The sequence below is a fragment of the Acartia tonsa genome, chromosome 3 (genome assembly GCF_053477335.1).
Source record: "Acartia tonsa isolate MP-2025a chromosome 3, ASM5347733v1, whole genome shotgun sequence".
Lineage (NCBI taxonomy): Eukaryota > Metazoa > Arthropoda > Copepoda > Calanoida > Acartiidae > Acartia > Acartia tonsa.
In genome coordinates this window covers 30,203,216-30,217,335 of record NC_137262.1, presented here as the reverse complement: position 1 = coordinate 30,217,335, position 14,120 = coordinate 30,203,216, and the positions used below count along the sequence as shown (strand labels likewise).

At 42.9% G+C, this 14,120-nt stretch overlaps 1 protein-coding gene across 1 annotated transcript in view; it reads right to left on the bottom strand.

The window, feature by feature from the left end:
* The window catches only part of LOC145314830 (uncharacterized), a 47,573-nt gene that overhangs the window by 3,534 nt on the left and 29,919 nt on the right, over positions 1-14,120 (bottom strand). Inside the window, exons 10-18 of the mRNA XM_080154910.1 lie at positions 13,815-13,996; positions 13,000-13,138; positions 12,733-12,829; positions 11,542-11,628; positions 11,104-11,202; positions 10,616-10,689; positions 9,385-9,461; positions 1,672-1,770; positions 1,183-1,282 (exon numbers count right to left, since the gene is read on the bottom strand). Coding sequence (XP_080011036.1) covers positions 1,183-1,282; positions 1,672-1,770; positions 9,385-9,461; positions 10,616-10,689; positions 11,104-11,202; positions 11,542-11,628; positions 12,733-12,829; positions 13,000-13,138; positions 13,815-13,996 — 954 coding nt within the window. The remainder of the gene's footprint in view (positions 1-1,182; positions 1,283-1,671; positions 1,771-9,384; positions 9,462-10,615; positions 10,690-11,103; positions 11,203-11,541; positions 11,629-12,732; positions 12,830-12,999; positions 13,139-13,814; positions 13,997-14,120) is intronic.

Below are 14,120 nucleotides of genomic sequence, written 5' to 3'. Positions count from 1 at the left end.
CCTGTGCTTCATTAATTAATACTCCAGAGGTGGATTCTTAAAAAAAAATTGCCCCTCTAATCGCTTAGTGGGGCAAAATTGTTTTCGTGAAAAATCCACCAAAATCACATTAAAAATCTACAAAAAGATCTCGGCAACAGTGAAATATGAAAAATGATCTGGCAATCCATATGTTAAGTAAAATCTTTAGCTGAAGTAATTGATATTACCTAATCCTTAAGTAAAATGATGACGTTAACAGCTGAACCGTTATGGTTCTCCTTTACAATTTAGCTTCTCATAGGTTTTGAGAAGGTTTATAAGTATTTAAGAGAATGGCCCTTAAACCCTCCCAAGCGAAATTGCCCCTAGAAAAACTAAAATTGAAAATGAGGGGTGGGGGTCGACTCACTCTTCCCACCTCAAGCGCTCCTAGTTATAGAATAAGATTTGAATAGAATCTACAGACCTGAGTGAATTTGTTTATTAAATTGTCTGTTTACATTAAGAATAAAAGATGAAGGTAATTGAGACAAAATATTTATCTTTTCAGAAATCATAAATCTAGTATTTTATGTTTATTTTTCTTCATACACTTTTCCTTAAGAAAATAAGCAAGTTTTACACTTATTAGGAATTAGGATTTTCTGTGTCTTTATTAATTTCCACAGAAATTTAACTTTTGCTCAACAAAATATGAATAAAAGGTCAAATCTCGAAATCTCGTTGATAATTAGGATCAAGCGTGTGTCTGGGGTATTTTATTGTTAGTACTTAGTTTCTATCTTTCCAATAAAATAGTATGGCTTTTTTGTCTGAAGCTTTAGATCTCAAAAACTTCTAAACTGAATGAAGTCTTTCTTTTTAGGAAAGCTTAATATAAAGCTTTAGGTCTTGGAATTGTTTTAGCTTTTATACTGCCACATATTTCCCTTTTGATAACATGCCCATAGATACTAGGGGCTCAGTCTATTTGATAAAGTAGTAAGTTTTTTTTTGTCTCTATCTAAAGTCGATTTCAATAACTACTGAACCGATTAAGTTCTCCATTTTCGAGAATCTTTACAAAGGTCTCTGAATGCTTTTAGGCTGTCAATTTTTTGGATTTAAGGCTTTTCTAATTGTTCTTCCCAATCCCTTCGAACCCCTAGATGTAAGGGGCGCATCCGCTATTGTAATAAAAATTGTTTGACATAATCCCTATGACAGGCATGACTGGAACCTTCTCGACCGGCGCTGGTTTTGACTCCGCCTCTTTCTTCGCCTTTTCGGCTGCAGTTTCTTTTACTGGCAGCGGATCCTTGATCGAAGTTTTGTGTTATTTCAATATTTTTTTTGTTAATTTAGCTTATTGTATCTGTTAACAAAGAAATTAAATTATTGGTCTCATTGTTTAAGGGACTTCCAATTATTTAGATGGTAATCTTGAAATTGTTGGAGGGGAAGGTAAAATCTAATATTTATATATATCAGAATTTTGGGAATGAATCCTATTATTGCAGGGTCTTTGCTTTAGTTACAGTGAGTTGGATTCTACTATAATACTTTATAACGCACACCTTATAAAAAACTTTTTATAATAAAGGGTAGGATTATAGAATTACCAACCGCTAACAGTAGTTGTTTTAAAATGTACCAAACATTCAAATTCTCGGGGAATATATTGAATAAATTGCAAAACTACGATTCCTTTGCAGCTGAAACAAGTTCCATATCTTTTTCTGGCAGGGTCAGCTGTTTGTGTATCATTGGGGAGGAGGGATCAAACATAGCTCTGGGGGCTGTACCAGTCTAAATAGATAAATAGTTAGGTAGATAGATGGATAGTTAGGTATCATAGGTAAATAGATGGATAGAAATTCAGATGTTTATGGATAATTGAGGATGTTGGATCAAACATAGCTCTGGGGGCTGTACCAGTCTAAATAGATAAATAGTTAGGTAGATAGATGGATAGTTAGGTATCATAGGTAAATAGATGGATAGATATTCAGCTGTTTATGGATAATTGAGGATGTTGGATCAAACATAGCTCTGGGGGCTGTACCAATCTAGATAGATAGATAAAGAGTTAAATAGAAAGATAAATAGTTCTGTTTGTTCAGTCTAGACAGATAGATAGACGGGTAGATAACCAGATGTTTATGGATCATGGGGAAGGAGGGATCAAACAAAGCTCTGGGGGCTGCACCAATCTAGATAGATAGATAGATAGTGGGGTAAATAGATAGGTAGTAAGGTATAAAATCAAAATAGATGGATAGATAATTAGCAGTTTGTGTATCATTGGGGAGGAGGGATCAAACATGGCTCTGGGGTCTGTTCCAGTCTAGATAGATATAGTTAGGTATTTTAGGTAAATGGATGGGTAGATAATCAGCAGTTTTTGGAATATTGGGGGAGGAGGGAGTAAGACAGACTGACAATAGAAATGTGGTATCCGCCTAGGATAAATGGCAGACACCAGAGTTCAAATGACTACGGCAGTGTGAACAGACGTGGACACCTATACTATAGAGAAGCTACGCTTCTCTAGCAATCACTAAATAATAAACAGAGTCTATTCAGTTGTTTCTTTATTCAGGGTCTAAGGGTTACTAAAGTTGTACAACATAATATAAATACATATGGATTAGGAATAAAGATAGTTAAAGGTAAATCATACAAGTAAAACATAGATAGTTGCAATGGTTAGGTAGATGGCTATCCCTGTCCGGGGGAGGCAGGATAGCCCATGGAACAGCACAATAGGTAGATAAGCATAGAGGGGTTGAGTGGTAGGTCTGGGTACTAAAAGGGAAGGTTTGATGATTACTGTGACAACAACAGTCTGTGTGGGGGTGATTCTATCCGGTGAGGGAAGGCTTAGATCCTTTATCCTCAGGGCTGAGGTGGTGCTGATAACTTGGTGGTTGAAGGGGAAGGTTCCGGTGCTTAAGAAGGGAGAGGGAGGGGTAACACCCCTCCCTCCACTTACAGGACAACTGAGAGATGAAATCAATACCGTTATCTGACATATTCGCAGGTGGCTTTACAATTGTAGAATAACAGGATTTAGCTGGGTGCGTAGCATCACTATAATGTCTTGGTTTCTGCATGGTCCAGAGTTGCCGCATACCACAACTCTCCCCTCGGAAGGCTGGGAGGGGTTGTCTGCACCGCCAGACTTCCGACAGTGGTTGAGGCCTTCAGTTTGTTGTCCTTGTGGAATGGGTCTGCCAGGACACCAGCTGCTGAACGGTGGTAGACTCCAGCCCTCCCCAGGTCGAACGGAATCTGCTATATCTGCTGGAGTAGCTGGTCCGGTTGGATGTTCTGGCCGTTGGATGTGTACCTCTGAGGCCACCCTGGCAACCTCCAGGGGTGGCACAGCACATGAGGGGGCTTGGACCAACAGCCGCAAGGTATACACCTCTTCAGGTTTCTCTACTGGGCTGGTGGTCTCCATCTTGTTGGTCACCTTGCTGCTGGCAGGCTGGCTACTGGATGCAGGCGCAGCTTCTTCGCCCTCGGGGCTGGTCAGGTTCATTCGGCTTCCAGGGTCTCTGTCAACGCGGGCAGGTGGTGGTCGCCATACTGTAGGAACGTTGCCTCCCTCAGGCTCATCCTGGACATTGGCAGGGTGGTGCATGGCAGTCAGACCTGCAGGGTAGGGGAAGGTAACAGTCCATCCCCTGTGCCGGAGGCTGTCTTGGATCTGCAAGGTTGGCTCCGCTCTAGTTGGCTGGGGGACAGGCCAATCCACGGCCACTGCTGCTGGTGGACTGGAGGCACAAGGCTCCGGATTTCCTCCCCTAGCCTGAAGGTGTCCAGGCACATCGTCTCCATCTTGGGTAGACATAATTGTTGGGGATCCTCTACTTCTATGGTTAGGCTCGGCACTTGGTGCATCTAGTTGAGTTACTCCCCAGGCAGCAGTCAAAGCTTCTTCAGTTTGGCTGGTAATGGCTGATATCCTGGTTCCTGGGGCAGATGCAGGGGGCGCAGGCAAGTTTGACCCAGCACAAACTTCCTGGTACACCAATGCAATACAATTACCCTGGCTTGGTTGAGGGAGGTAGACAGCTGGACGCAGTTGAGGGTGAGGGACAGCTGGACTCTCCCTGCTGGCTGGGGGCTCTGGCTGACTGGGGGTGACGGGTGTCACCCCTTCCTCTGGGGCTGCGGGCTCGTTCCGGGGTCCAGGTATCTCGGTGGCGGCGACGGTTGTCGCCCCAGGCACCAGCGTGGGGGCGCTGGATAGCACCCCCCAGTCTTCACGGGGGTCCAGGTCTCTCGGTGGCGGCGACGGTTGTCGCCCCAGGCACCAGCGTGGGGCGCTGGATAGCACCCCCCAGTCTTCACAGGTGGCGGCGACGGTTGTCGCCCCAGACATCAGCTTGGTGGTGCAGGGAAGCACCTCTCGTTCTTCCCAGGTGGCGACGCCGGTTGGCGTCCCATACATTGACTCAGACTCGCTGGCTAGCGCCTCTTGCCTCTCCCGCTCGGCGGCCGCCAGGGCCTCCCCGTACACCGTCCCGGTGGCGCTGGGTAGCGCCCCTCGGCTCTCGCTGGGGGTGACAGGGGTTACCTCCTCCTTCGGGGGACGCGGTCTGACGGGTACCATCATGTTGAGGCCGACCGGCAGAGGCCGCAGGACTTCTGGCTCCGCAATGTTGGTTGGCTGCACAAACTCCGGTCCCATGTGGTTGAGGCTGAAGTCCAGGCCAACCCGGTTGGGTTCAGCCGCTCCTCCCAGCACGTTGATCCTGGCCACTATGGTCCCAATCTGAGACACAGACTCCTGGGTAGCCGCGGCCCCAGCGGCGGCAGCTGGTTGGGGTGACGGCTGGGCATCTCCCTCCAGGTAGACCTGGGTGTCAGACTGGTTGTATGCAGGTTGTTGGGCTGCCTGGTGTTTCTTCATTGCCTGGTCCCAACCGGTTCTACACTTGGCGGCTGTGTGGCCGTTGAAGCAGCAGCGCTCCTTCGTCCAGCTGGGTCCCATCAGTCCGGCTTCCCCCGGGTGTATCAACCTGCCAGGTCTCTCATCCTCCAGTTGGGGCACCAGCTGACAAACAGGGTCTCCCCTACTAGGGATCAGGCAGTGCTGGGCTGCTTGTGGTGGCTCCTTGGTTACATTCAGCCTCCTCCCCATACACACAGGTCCCTTCCATCCAACAGCGGCTCTCCTCTCCTGGGTGGCGAGGCCAGCCTCGGCCTTAGCTTCTGCAGGTGCTTCTCCACATGAGGGATCCTGCCTCCAGTTACGCCAGGTAGTTGGTAGCAAAGGCCGTTGATGGTGCCAGTCGGAAGGGGGGCTATGATCTCTGGGGGGTATCTGTGACCAGTGTGTGGACAGGTACCCACCGTTGAACCAGCAAAGCCCAGAAGATGCCATACTGATGGTAGCCTGAACTGGGTTCTGGACTGCCAGCGGACTGTTGGTAGCCACCTGAGTTAGGCCAGAGTGGCCAGCTGGTATTGCGTCCCTGCCAGGCTCCGTCAGCTGCTGGTGGGGAGCCCCTGCGGTGATTCTGGTTTTGGCAGGGGGTGGCCTTCTTATTGACTTCCCTAGTTGGAGCTCTGCATCCTGGTGGGCCTCCATCTTCAGCAGCATGGGGGGACTTGGCTGGGTCATGTGCAGTGGTTCAACAGAGTAGAGGCATCTGGTCTTGGAGTGTGGGGGAACAGCCTCACTGCTGCTGGTCAACCCTGCTCCCTCCGTGCTGGGTAAAGCTTTCAACTGCAGCAGGTCACCATTCTCCATCCTTAGGCCGGTCCCCAGTCGTTCCATGCCTGGGGGCTCCCAGGGAGGCTTGGGTGGCGGCTCCCCCACCCCCAGGTACGCGTCGGGCATCTGGGTGAAGAGCCTATTCCCCTGGGACAGCTCCCCATCCTCCAGGTTGGTGAGGCCAGCGCCAGGGAGGACCTTTCCACCCCAGACACAGGTGGTACTGGCCCTAGGGCTGGGCCCCTTTGGAGTCTCAGTTCTGGTGGTAGTGTCCATCTTGGGGCGGGCCACTAAGTCTCTGAAGCTTGTCACCTTCTCATTGGGCTTAGTCGCATCGTTCAACACTCCCGGGAGGACACATACAGGTTCAACAATCCCCAGTCCAGTATCTCCACTTCTCGTGCGTTGAGCACCAACTGTACAGGAGCTGTGCAGCGGACATTCAGTCACCCTTCCAGACAAGGGCATCTCAGGGACCAGGGGTCTGTGACCTGGCATGTGTTTTATGTTCACTGTACTCAACACAGTAGGCCAAAGTAATAACAGAAGCAGCACCTTGTATGAAGAAGCAGAGAGTGGTGGTGTACAGATGTTGGTGGTTATGATCCAAATGAAGACTTCTGTCCACCACAGTGCCAGCAGCATGCCTAGGCACACAGTTAATGCCCAATCAGGAATGTCTTCTATTGCCGCACGTCGGGCTAGGGGCTGGCAATTTCTCATCTTGTAGATATAGGAGCAGAGTAGAGTAGCCGCGCCGCAAGGTGGCTCGAGCCGGCTCACCCCTATTATAGATACTATAGCTGTGTAATTAGGGTGGTAGTCCACGTAGCCGTAGGCTCTGTCCTCCTGGCTCAAGAGTTTTGGTGGCTGGAGTGTCCCCATGATAAGTAGCAGGGGGTTGGTCTGTTGGTGCCAGCGTCTTGTTTAACTGTTGAGCCTGAGTTGTTCTCCTTTCCAGTATAGCTCTTGATTTCTGTGATAACCAGCGGATCTTAGCTTAGAGATAAAAGGGAATATGTTAGGTGTCCATAGATGTCTCTAGGAGCGTATCCGCTAGTAGATATATGGATATGTAGGCTATCTATATATGGCTACACTCCCATATATATATACGTGTATAGGAATATCCGCAGAGCTAGCTAGCTTTCCTCCTTGCTCCAAAAAAATCACGCTTCCTCTGTATATAGTTCACAACTATGAGGGTCTATGGTCAAGGTACACACCACCACTGCCCAGTGTGGGGCATCAAGTCAGGCTATTTCCACAGGGTGGGCGTACTTTCGTTAAGTTACCATATCAGTCTCCAGTGTTGTATGGTGAGGTTAGTATTCACTTACTTGCAACCATGATACAAAAAACAACACTATTTATCACTTTGTTGCTGCACAACTTAGTATTGAGTTGTTAACACTTAGGTATTTATATATACATATATTTTGTTCACTAGCCACTCAGCTTTGAAGTAGGGTCGGCAGAGCTAGGAAAATGTTGAGGGTCTGAGCTGGTCTAAGGAACTGATTTAGTTTTCCTTATCACACTGTAGATAGGGAGGGAGGAGCTTGCAAGTTTTTCTTCTAAAAAAATATCTCTGTTGTATGCTATAGAGTGGCCCCTCTCCTGTGTGTGTGTGTGTGTGTGAAATCCCCTTTTCTTGCAACGCGCCTACGCGCCGTCAGAGTGTGCACACAGGTAAAACGCACTTCTATCCCTCAATCTGCTTTCTCATTGGTCCACTTGATCTCTCTTTTTCTGTTGAATTTTTTTGTTGCGTCCTAAGCTCTGCGACCCGTTAATGGCGCTCTGTTCTCCCGGTCGCTATCTCCACACCGTGGGCGGACTTATTTAAGTGTGGGTAGGAGGGGGAGCGCGTGAAGGGACGGGGTAAAACCGTCCGTTCCCCCCTTATGGGGAGGGGGGTGTTACAGGTTTGAAGTAACTTGGTTGTGAGGTAATTGTGCCTTTTCCTTAATCCTGAGCTTATTGTTATGTCACCTCGATTGTATTTTCTTCAATGGATGGTGGGCCCCTCCCCTTCCGTTGGAATAAGGGGTGTATTTGTTGTGCTGAAGGCTTGGGGGGGTTAGATTGTTTATCAATGCATTGTTATATTACATCTAGGTTCTATTTTTGGCTTTATCACAATACACCACAGATTTGCTTACCAAGCCTGTTCTATTTTTAGTTTTATCACAATACACAACAAATTTGTTTACCAATCCTTGCTCATAAATCTATTGTTCAGCCTTCACACTAGGGTGGTAATCCCTACAATGTGATATAATATCTGTTTTTCTAGATGGGTGGCTGCGCTGTAGCCTCTCAGGATACTTGGAGTTAACGTAGTTTTCTTCTGCTTGGTACACTACACTCGTATATTCGCTCGCAGCTCGCAGCTATTTGGCTTGTTTCAGCCTGTCGGCGGCAGGGAATGTCCCGTCCTGCAGCGCCGTGTATCCGAATCCGGCTGGTGGCGGCAGGGAATGTCCCTTCCTGCAGCGCCGCTGGTTCGAATCCTGCTATCTCTTGCAGTAAATGTTGGCCTATTTTCAGCCGTTTACACTTAGTTGGCCTGTTTCAGCTCGTCCGCAGGCCTGTTTCAGCCCTTGAGCGCTCAATTCTCCGTTAGATGTCGGCGCTTCTCGCGGTTCTCCGTCAAGTTTCGCTGCTCTCCGCAGTCTCTCGTCCGATTTCGCTACTCTCCGCAGCTCGGGTTCCGCCACACTTAGTGGTCTTTCGCTAGGTTTCGCTTCCACAACTGCCGGATGCAGAGTCTTGCTATCCAGGGTGGGTAATTCAGGTTGCTTGTGTCAGTTTTGCCAGTTTCACTGCTGGGAGTACCTTAGCCTCAGCTGCGCGTCTGCTCTACACTTGTGGTTTGCCGTAATCTCACACAGCTGACACCAAAAGTTGTGGTATCCGCCTAGGATAAATGGCAGACACCAGAGTTCAAATGACTACGGCAGTGTGAACAGACGTGGACACCTATACTATAGAGAAGCTACGCTTCTCTAGCAATCACTAAATAATAAACAGAGTCTATTCAGTTGTTTCTTTATTCAGGGTCTAAGGGTTACTAAAGTTGTACAACATAATATAAATACATATGGATTAGGAATAAAGATAGTTAAAGGTAAATCATACAAGTAAAACATAGATAGTTGCAATGGTTAGGTAGATGGCTATCCCTGTCCGGGGGAGGCAGGATAGCCCATGGAACAGCACAATAGGTAGATAAGCATAGAGGGGTTGAGTGGTAGGTCTGGGTACTAAAAGGGAAGGTTTGATGATTACTGTGACAACAACAGTCTGTGTGGGGGTGATTCTATCCGGTGAGGGAAGGCTTAGATCCTTTATCCTCAGGGCTGAGGTGGTGCTGATAACTTGGTGGTTGAAGGGGAAGGTTCCGGTGCTTAAGAAGGGAGAGGGAGGGGTAACACCCCTCCCTCCACTTACAGGACAACTGAGAGATGAAATCAATACCGTTATCTGACATATTCGCAGGTGGCTTTACAATTGTAGACTAACAGGATTTAGCTGGGTGCATAGCATCACTATAATGTCTTGGTTTCTGCATGGTCCAGAGTTGCCGCATACCACAGAAACATCATTACACTTAGTTTCAATTATGAAATTCCAGGTTTAAGGACATTTTATAAAGAGACGGCAATCATTATAGAATTAATTTGAACCTGTGCTTGGAAGGCAGTTGGATGTAGCAAGGCTGTATTAACTACTCCATCTCTACGTAAACTACTAACTGTAGTTCCTATAATAGAATATAATTAGTTGGATGTAGCAAGGCTGTATTAACTACTCCATCTCTACGTAAACTACTAACTGTAGTTCCTATAATAGAATATAATTAGTTGGATGTAGCAAGGCTGTATTAACTACTCCATCTCTACGTAAACTACTAACTGTAGTTCCTATAATAGAATATAATTAGTTGGATGTAGCAAGGCTGTATTAACTACTCCATCTCTACGTAAACTACTAACTGTAGTTCCTATAATAGAATATTATTAGTTGGATGTAGCAAGGCTGTATTAACTACTCCGTCTCTACATAAACTACTAACTGTAGTTCCTATAATAGAATATAATTAGTTGGATGTAGCAAGGCTAATTAACTACTCCATCTCTACTTGAACTACTAACTGTAGTTAAAGTAAATATATGATTGTGATTTTGAGATGGTTGGTTCTAACTACCCCCCCCCCAAAAAAAAAAAATGAGATTTTTCGGTACAGACTGACAGAAGCACTATATGTGTAAGTTAGTTTTCTGCTAATTTTAAACATTTCATAAAAAAAAGAAATTTGCTTGTCATTTAAAAATACTTTTTATATTGTTTTGTACAGTATAAGCATCTAATTAAAGTAATGTCTATGCATTGTCTAACATAAAACTCTGTGTGTGTGACGTTACTGTGCTAGTTGACATTCAAATATGTTTGTAATTACATGTTAATTTGATACCTGATATTTTTACAACTATGCTTATCTATTCACTTTTTTGTAGTAAAGCTACTCTAAATCAACTTTGTCTGTCATTAAGTCTTTAACGCTATGGAGAAAATGTGATTTTTTCAGACAGCTGAATTTTTCAGTAAAGATTCTTTGACCTGTAATCATTTAGAATTTACATTGTTTTGTCCGCCTGTCTGTCATTTTAAAATAATATTTTTTTCTTTGTGATTTTCTGTGATTATTTGTTCTTTTTTATGACAACTCAACATCTGCTTTATAACTTACTTTGTACGTTTTTCCATTCTCAGTTATATTTATTCTTTGCTATTTGGATATTGTCATCCTTGGTTTTACTTTGAGTTGCGCATCTATTTTTAATAAGGATAATCATATGTCTAGGCTTTCATTATATGTGCTATCAAATTTTTTTCTAACAAATTAATTTATAGTACCTGAAATTTTTCTTAATGGTGGTTCAGTTTCAATCTTTGTATTCTCATATGTACTCATTTCTCTATATTGTCGACTAAAATACCAATAATATTTTCAAAATTAAATAATAAACAGATCTTTCTCAAATTTTGTGATGACGATATATATGCTTCAAAGTCTGAATATCCAACAAAAAAAGTTTGGAAGATCAGAACTGAAAGTCGTTGTTCGTTATTATTCCATATAAAATGTATACTTGACGTAAGCAAAGTGTTTGTTACACTTCGTTGGCCTGATAATATAAGGAAGCTATTTATAGTGCCTATATAAATGAAGTCATACAGGCCTACAATTGGTCAATTGAAATAATATACTGGCTTACTATGGGTAATTTAGTCTGTGTATTGGCCTATCATTGGTCTTTTGTATTTTATGACGTTTTTTATAGGCACTATGAAGAGCTTTTATAGAAGTTGAGCATTTGACTCAAGCAAAATGTTTGACCCACCTATTTTGTCTGAGTATAGAAGGTGACCGTTGTGGAGAAGTGACTGGAGACTTGTCTGGAGACCCTACGGGGGAGGTGTTTTGGCTTCGGATATCATTCCTAATTAAACTAATCAAATTTTGATGTTCAATTTCATAAAAAAATAAATTTTGGGAAATCAAAAATATTTTCATAGATAGAATTCTTTTTTTGAAATCTCATATTTATCAGGTGAAATTCTTCTTTTTTCAGGTAAATTTTGCATTAATAATTGGCAGAAAAGGCTACTTTTTCTGCTTTTCTGTGGCATTATAAAAAAATGTCGGAAGTAGCATGCAAGCAGTTATTGAAATCTACCAAAGAAGGTCGGGCTGAAGCCGCCACTAAGTAACCATGTACTCTCAGCTGAGAGGCCCTTGACTTTTGAGTGCAGATACGGGTGATTATATACATATATACCTAATATCTTTGATAGCATCAGCATGTCTCATTTCTTCAACAACTTGTTCAGAAAGAGGATCATCATCATTGTTGTCAATATTATACCTAGGAATGCAATACAAATTTTTATGTATAGGTTCGGTTAAAAAAGGTTATATAGAAAAGCCTCGTATGGAGACGGCCTCATTTCCCCCTTGAATATTTTTTTAAAATTGAAAATAAAAAATTTCGCTGATAGATTTGAGTTAGATGAACGAATGATGGTACGCAGTATAATTAAAGTTTGAATCCATATGAAGAGTAAAATATCGTTGTAATGACACCATGGAAACTGTCCCAATTTTGTATAACTTTTGCGGAACATGTTCCAGTTACGTCATATTTTTCTTTCCCGAAAAAGGGAAGGGGGGAAGAAAATCTCTTCAAAAAAGATGGGGAAAACCCCCTTTTCTCCCATCTCTTTTTTCTTCCCCCTTTCCTTTTTTTTCTTTCCCCCTTCCCTTTTTCGGGAAAGAAAAATATGACGTAACTGGAACATGTTCCGCAAAAGTTATACAAAATTGGGACAGTTTCCATGGTATCCGTTGTAATTAGCAATGTTTAGTTAGGTTTAAAGGTCTAAACTTTTATGTTTTATTATCTACTAGCGGATTCGTCCCTAGCCTCTAGGGGCTTTGCCCCAAGTGGTAATTAAAAAAAAATTGGAGATGCAACCACTTATTTCGAACATATTTTAAAAAAAAAACATATTTTGGTGCATGCTGCGAACCATAATTTATGGGTTCCCCATAACGCTTTCTTTTCAATCTTTTCATAATTTTTTTTTGGGGGGGGGTGTCCCACCCTTCAAGAAAATAGCCCAAAACCACCAAAAACCAGTATGTATATTCCCTGAAGAGCAGAATCCGATCGGATCAGTGGTTACCAAGATCTTAAGGGACAGACAGACATCATTCTACTTTGTATTATAGATATCAGAACATGGAGCTTTAAATGAAAATACTTTAAATTCAATTAGTTATATGATCTTATTTGAGAAAAATTATTTCCTCCTTATTGAAGCATAGCTGATAAGCTTTTTAATGCCAGAAAAGGAATATTCTAAGATGAACTGAGAGAAAATGATAAAAGATAAGAAAAGTGCTAGTGTAAAGTAGCTTTGTTTACTTAGATAATTCTTATTTATTGATTCCAATTTAAAAATGTTACCTAGCACATTCTGATAAAATTTTCTTGACTGCCGGGTCCAGTTTATCTCGTTCTCTTGTACTACATGTACTTGGGGCTGTACTACTTCTTCCAGTTTCTAAAATAAAGCAAAATTCGTAGGTTGCTAAAAAAAACTTTACACCACATCATCTCCCCTCCTACTGGATGAATGAACTGACCAATAAATTTTGTCCGTTGGCGATAATTTTTCCCCTATCATAATATCCACGTATATCATATATTCATTTATTTAGCAAATATTCTCACCAATATCTGAGTAGTACAATGGAAGGATAGATTCTCTTGTTGAGTTTCTGTTGGAGTTTTGAGCAGCCTCAGCTCTTGCTCTTGCTCGCTGTTCACGGCGGCTCTCGCGTTCTTCACGACGTTGCTGGATTTTCTTCTCCTATAAAACAAGTTTAAATGTTTGTAGCCAAACTATTCAATTATATTTTGGGTCAGGTATAAACTATTTAATGTTTCCAATGCTATGGTCGAAGTCTCTGTCTGTAAAAGTCTGTAAAAATTGGACTACAAGACTTTTCTATATACTGAAGCAGATTCATATGTGTATGTAAATGTCCTGTAAGTTTTCATAAAAGTCTGGATTGGTCGGTTACTAAAAATAAGCCCAACCAAGTATTACAGAAAGACACAAAAACAACAGGGTAGTTTTTCTCAGATATATTAATAAATAAGACTATAAACAGTCACACACAAGTTTTTGTCGCAACAAATCAGATAACTTGGTCATAAACTTTGGGTGTCAATATGATTTAAATCTAATGTCACCTCCCTTGCTCCGTTAGTTTTACTGTAAATTCCAGGAAGGAAGAGGACAATGGACTAATGACACTATTCCTCAAAGTTTTATAACAACGTTTTCTTATTCGTTGGCTCAACAACTTTGGAGACTATTATTGTATTTTAATTGGTTGGTTCATTAAGTTGAGTGTTCAAAGGTTTCAACTACTAATTGAAATCTACAGGAGGGTTAATTTTGTGAATTATCATTGGGGATGTACATCAATTTACTGGTCATTGTCTTATCCCTTTAGATCCCTGACTCAATTTTCACTTACCTTCCTTTTCTTGCCTTGTCTGCAGACAAAGCAACAGATGTTGGCATACACGAAGGTGAAGGTCTGTGCCAGCAGGGTACCCATGTTGGAGACCCACATGATGAAGATGGGCATACCGAATGTGGCGTAGATCATGGTCACTATCCGACCCCACTTTGTCTTAGGGGCGATGTTCCCATACCCTAAAAATGAAATAGTAAAATTCTGAATGAAAATTTATAGGAGTTGCTGCGAGCTTATTTAATTTTTAACAAAAAGTTTTTCTTTCTGGAATTTTCTGAAAAATATAATTTATACTTTGTATAA